The sequence below is a fragment of the Salvelinus alpinus genome, chromosome 12 (assembly GCF_045679555.1).
Source record: "Salvelinus alpinus chromosome 12, SLU_Salpinus.1, whole genome shotgun sequence".
In the NCBI taxonomy this organism is placed as follows: Eukaryota; Metazoa; Chordata; class Actinopteri; order Salmoniformes; family Salmonidae; genus Salvelinus; species Salvelinus alpinus.
The window spans coordinates 9983430-9989429 of NC_092097.1; the positions used below are offsets into that span (position 1 = coordinate 9983430).

The 6000-nt window shown below is 40.1% G+C and overlaps 1 protein-coding gene across 2 annotated transcripts in view; it reads left to right on the top strand.

Moving 5' to 3' along the window:
* LOC139535478 (caM kinase-like vesicle-associated protein) overlaps positions 1–4012 on the top strand; it is a 39739-nt gene extending 35727 nt beyond the window's left edge. For both annotated transcript variants that reach the window (XM_071334907.1, XM_071334906.1), the window contains exons 4-11: positions 424–498; positions 827–965; positions 1212–1332; positions 1475–1550; positions 1666–1802; positions 1974–2052; positions 2139–2226; positions 2411–4012. In XM_071334907.1, coding sequence (XP_071191008.1) covers positions 424–498; positions 827–965; positions 1212–1332; positions 1475–1550; positions 1666–1802; positions 1974–2052; positions 2139–2226; positions 2411–2764 — 1069 coding nt within the window. In that variant the 3' untranslated portion in view covers positions 2765–4012. The remainder of the gene's footprint in view (positions 1–423; positions 499–826; positions 966–1211; positions 1333–1474; positions 1551–1665; positions 1803–1973; positions 2053–2138; positions 2227–2410) is intronic.
* The last annotated feature ends 1988 nt before the right edge of the window (positions 4013–6000 follow it).

A 6000-nucleotide genomic window follows, 5' to 3' on the forward strand; every position in this document is an offset into this window, starting at 1 on the left:
CTGTTGATAAAGTAGCTTAAAAACGTGACTTTTCTGCTGCTTCCTTGCTTACCCCTTCTTCCATGTGTGGTTTCTTCCTTTGCAGACTCCATGAAAAGATGACCTCTTCTTAAATATTTGGTCAAATTATACATTTTGTGTATGGTTTCCTAGAAACACGGGTGGCTCTACTTACCCCTTTGGCTCAATTTGCCACACTCTCCCCTACTGATTTTATTTAGTGCATGAGTAGGCATTTCATAATCTGAATTTCACTTCAATTGGAAATGGTCTAATTCTCTAATTGTTATTAAATCATTAAACCACTGTTACAAATAGTATATTTTGTATATTTTGATGATTGCTAGTTAATCTTATAATTGCTTGATATGTAATATTGTCTATGTCTTTCTCTGTTTCCTTCTGTGTCTCCCTTTTTAACAGGGTAAAACATCATAACATCCTCCAGCTGGTTGATGTCTTTGAAACTAGAAAGGAGTACTTCCTCTTCCTGGAGCTGTGAGTGTTATTGGAAATTATTGAATGACGTTGGTTATTTTTTACGTTTTTTGTACTCATTCCCTTGAAGTCATTGTGGTTCCCTCCCACTGTTTACACCATTTTAAGGAGTGTACAAAAAGATAGCCTACATCCTGCAGACTTTTCAATGCATGCTTCCCTTTCTGAACCCCTGTGCGAAATGTCTATTTTCCATATTCTGCAGGAGAATCTCATTTTAGCCGTCTCATCTGAGAGTTGATTTGACTTCTTGAGTGTTGCAAGAGGCCTACAGTACATTTGAATGATACAGAGAAAACCACTGTCCTATGTTGTATGTTCTCTGCAGAGCTACAGGCAGAGAGGTCTTTGACTGGATCTTAGACCAAGGCTACTACTCAGAGAAGGACACCAGCAACGTTGTCAGACAGGTGTTGGAAGCCGTGGCCTATTTGCACTCCCAGAGAATCGTCCACAGGAACCTCAAGGTATACTGCACACTCAGCACACTGCCCCCATCTGGTGTTGCATAGTGGCTATTACACCACAGGCCACTCACTTGGGTGCAAGCATTAGAAATTAAGCTACTTTGCCCTCTGTCTGAAATAAACATGTATTGAATGGCACCATGAGTAATTCTTTAACCTGACAATTATGAATATTTTGTCATGCTTTCTACATAACAAAAAGAATTATGATGTATTCAAATGTACACTTTGTTTTGTCTCACACAGCTGGAGAACTTGGTGTACTTCAACCGTCTGAAGCACTCCAAAATAGTGATCAGTGACTTCCACCTGGCCAAGCTGGAGAGCGGACTCATCAAGGACCCCTGTGGAACCCCAGAGTACCTTGGTGAGGGGGTAGGGAGGAGGGCAGATCATAGACTTATGGGGGCAGATGGGTTGGCAACTTTAGAGCTGGACACCATCTTGCTACCTCTGGGCATTCCATTTTTCTATTAATAGAATATTGGATTCTGTGTGTCTTCCTGCAGCTCCTGAGGTGGTGGGTCGTCAGAGGTACGGAAGGCCAGTGGACTGCTGGGCCATCGGGGTCATCATGTATATTCTGTGAGTGTTCTTTATCACCTAAGTTCACTAACGTCTACAGTGTCTTGCACATACAGTATTAATGTCATTGCCCATCTCAGGTGACTATCAACAGTCTTGTTTTCCCTTCCTCTAGCCTGTCAGGAAACCCCCCTTTCTATGACGAAACGGAAGATGAAGACTACGATAATCACGACAAAAACCTTTTCCGCAAGATTCTGTCGGGAGACTATGAGTTTGACTCACCGTACTGGGATGATATATCTGACTCAGGTATAAAGAGTCATGTAATTTCAAATCAAAATGCAGTACTAGTATCACATTTATAAACCAGTAAAGCAGCTAGATGGAAAAACTATGTTTCTTAGGCGTGTCCACTTTATTGCGCCAGAGGAGAGAAAGAGCAGATGTGTACTGTATTGTTCTTGTCGATTTCTTCCACAGCGAAAAGCCTGGTGTCATGTCTGATGGAAGTGGAGCAGGATCAAAGACTGACTGCACAGGAGGCCATCAACCATGAATGGTATGGATCCAAGACTGAAATACATACCAATTTCTGTCTTCTCAAGTGTTTTGGTGGGTTTTCTGTTTACCTATCCCTTGTTTCAGGATTTCTGGGAATGCAGCCTCCAACAAGAACATCAGGGATGGAGTGTGTGGGCAAATTGAAAAGAACTTTGCTAAAGCCAAGTGGAAGGTACTCTTCCTTTCTGTCAAACTAACTTAAAAAAAAAATACAACCATTTCTGAACTGGGCTACACCGTAGTATGCAAAATGCATGAATGTTGTGCATATGTTGTTCGATTCATTCACTGGACAGTTTGTTCAGTTAGATGATGGTGTTCTAAAAACACCCTTCTATGGTCTTGCTCTTCCGCAGAAAGCTGTAAGGGTCACAACCCTGATGAAGAGGCTTCGAGCTCCAGAACAGAGTGACTCCGGTGCCTCCAGCCCAGTTCCAGGGGCCACTGCTGGCCCTGTCACCCCGAGCAACACTCCAGTACCCCCAGCTGATGGGTCTGAGGGCACCCCTGCCAGCACAGAGGCCTCACTCACCCTCCAGGTTCCCAATTCACAGAAGGCACCCGCCATCATCACTCTTGGTTCCCCCTCCCAGCTCCAGCCCAGCCCAGCTCCTGAGGAGCCAGAGGCTGAGCCCCTGGAACGGTGTAACGGGGACTCAGCAGCACCACTCCAAACACCCCCACAAACACAGGAGGATCAGAATGGCTAGACAAAGCAGGACCAGTGTCACCCCACCACACACACCCTGCAAATAAGGCGCTGGCATAATGATCCAGAATCCGTCCCGCCCCACTCACCCTCTTGCAGCATTAGTGCAGCAGCATCTCACACAGTCTGTTTTATCTTGAGCCTTTGCTCTGCACCCTGTGATTGGTTGAGTGGTCTGTCTATCCTTTGCATTGTTTCCTCTTACTCTTTTCCCCTCTAGTTTTGTTGATACTCATCCTTTTGAAAAAAAAGAGTGTGAGGAATACATACCTCTAACATTTGTTTTGAGCAGGTCTAGCAAATTTCTGTCTCACACTTTCTCTTCACTTAATTACTTTTTATTTGATAGAATTCTCAATTCTATCAATTTATCTGTTTGAATCTGAATCACACCTTTAGTGAAATTCTTAGCCACCTACATGTTTGTAATGGCCAGCCTCTTTGGTTCCTTAAAGGTCAACTTAGAGAGCAATCTCAAAATCTGTTTTCTGCTGTACCGTACCCAATGTTACTGAGAAATGGTCTGATAACTGCTTATATTCTCTCTGTATACTCCAGTTTTTTGGAAAGAAGAAGGAAACCTGGTGGGAAAGTCTGTATGCTTGATTATTGATCCCAATAAAATAGTGTATAGGCCTTTATGAACATTTTGCAAATAGTAGCTCATGTTGTGTGTAAGTTTAAGATAGTGTCAAGCCTGTTAAAGTGTGTGTTATTTATGTTTTAAGCATCTTTTAGCTGAGCTGAAGTGCTGCCAAAGTATTATGTACATCTATGAACTGAGCAATATTTGTATTGCTGTATAAAACTGTGACACTTTTCAGAATTTTATTTAATTGTGACTGATCCGTATGATTTATTTTGAAATTAAATGTGTTCCTATGTAGGTATGGGACAGTATAAAATATTTGAAACAGATCATAACTTTTTCACATTATTGTTTTTTGCCATTTAATTTTGCCCATGAATACCTGTAAAACTGAAAAAAAATTATCTTAATTCACTTTGTCTGATTCATATCATGGGAGCCACCACAAAACAAAGTGTAACAAATCAAAGCAATGACTTAATCAATCCTCACACATTTAAAAGTATTCTATAAGGTTAATGTATGGTGAATTATTTAACAGTATGCTTTTATTATGCATTTATTTAGCTAATGTACTTTTTCATGTATTTTGAGTCATGTCCCATTTGTAGTCTGTATTTCTTGACTGTAAGCTAAAATAAAATGTATTGTGATTCACAAGTTATAATGTTTATTTTTGATGCACAATGTACAGTATAGGTGCTGCATCTGTGCTAAAAAGGTGAGTTGGAAGACAATGTGTAGGTTTATGGTCCAGAAGCTATCAAAGGGGAAATAAACGTATCATCATAATTTCCAGAAAATACACTCTCTGTCATCACATCCTGCGTTAGGGGAGGCTGAAATTACACACACAAAAAAATGCATTTTATTGTCTATGTAGCTACCGTAGCAAGAAAGCAAGTAATGTGATTATACTTGTGTTACTTATATTTATTTGTGGTATTGGTTTGTGTTACTTTTATTTATTTGCGGTGTTGGCTTGGGTTACTTGTGTATTATTAAAAGTTGCAGGTTGAGGTTTGTCACAAAAGGTGGCTCACACTGCTTTTCCAACTTGCACAGAGCTCAAGACCAACTGAGCATATGTTGTTCGATCACCACTACCAAACAAGTTTATTAAAAGTTTAAAAAAAAAAGTAGTTTATCTAGCGGAAAGCTTTTTGAGTAAAGTCGATTTAAGCCGCATTCCAGCGCAGTATTTTTTTATGTGCATCAATTCTACCGTGTTAACCCATTACAGTCTACGCCCTGTCTAAGCCGGGGGGGAGGGGGGGGGGGGGTTATATTAACCTCTTATGGCTGCAGGGGCAGTATTGAGTAGCTTGAATGAAAGGTGCACAGAGGTGCCCATAGTAAACTGCCTGCTCCTCAGTCCCAGTTGCTAATATATGCATATTAGTATTCATATTGGATAGAAAACACTCTGAAGTTTCTGAAACTGTTTGAATGATGTCTGTGAGTATAACAGAACTCATATGGCAGGCAAAAACCTGTAGAACCTTGTCTGATGCCTCTACTGTGAATGACCTGACCATGCTCTGACCATGCGCGTTCACATGAGAGGGAGCTCTGTTCCATCGCACATCTGAAGTCAATGTAATTCTCCGGTTGGAACGTTACTGAAGATTTATGTTAAAAACATTCTAAAGATTGATTCAATACATCATTTGACATGTTTCTACTGTTACGGAACTTTTTGACATTTCGTCTGCTTTTAGTGAACGCGCTTCCTGACTTTGGATTTGTTTACCAAACACGCTAACAAAAATAGCTATTTGGACATAAATGATGGACATTACCGAACAAAACAAACATTTCTTGTGGAAGTGGGAGTCCTGGGAGTGCATTCCGACAAAGATCAGCAAAGGTAAGTGAAGATATATAATGCTTTTTATGAGTTTTGTTGACTGCACAATTTGGCCGGTAACTGTATGGCTTCCTTTTGTGGCTGAACGCTGTTCTCAGATTATTGAATATTGTGCTTTTGCCGTAAAGCTTTTGAAATCTGACACAGCGGTTGCATTAAGAACAAGTGTATCTTTAATTCTATGTAAAACATGTATCTTTCATCAAAGTTTATGATGAGTATTTCTGTTATTTGACGTGGCTCTCTGCAATTTCTCCGGATATTTTGGAGGCATTTCTGAACATGGCGCCAATGTAAACTGAGGTTTTTGGATATAAAAATGAACTTTATCGAACAAAACATATACGTATTGTGTAACATGAAGTCCTATGAGTGTCATCTGATGAAGATCATCAAAGGTTAGTGATTAATTTTATCCCTGCTATTTCTGCTTTTTGTGACTACTGTCTTTGGCTGGAAAAATGACTGTGTTTGTCTGTGATTTTGCGGTGACCTAACATAATTGTTTGTGGTGCTTTCGCTGTAAAGCCTATTTGAAACCGGACACTTTGGTGGGATTAACAACAAGTTTACCTTTAAAATGGTATAGGAATTTTAATTATGAGATTTCTGTTGTTTGAATTTGGCGCCCTGCACTTTCACTGGCTGTTGTCATATCATCCCGTTAACGGGATTGCAGCCATAAGAAGTTTTAATAAGCTATATGGAATTGTTTTAAGAAGGTCATACCAAGGATAATTTTGCTATTTAATTTTGAATTTTATTAAGACCCCTTGAA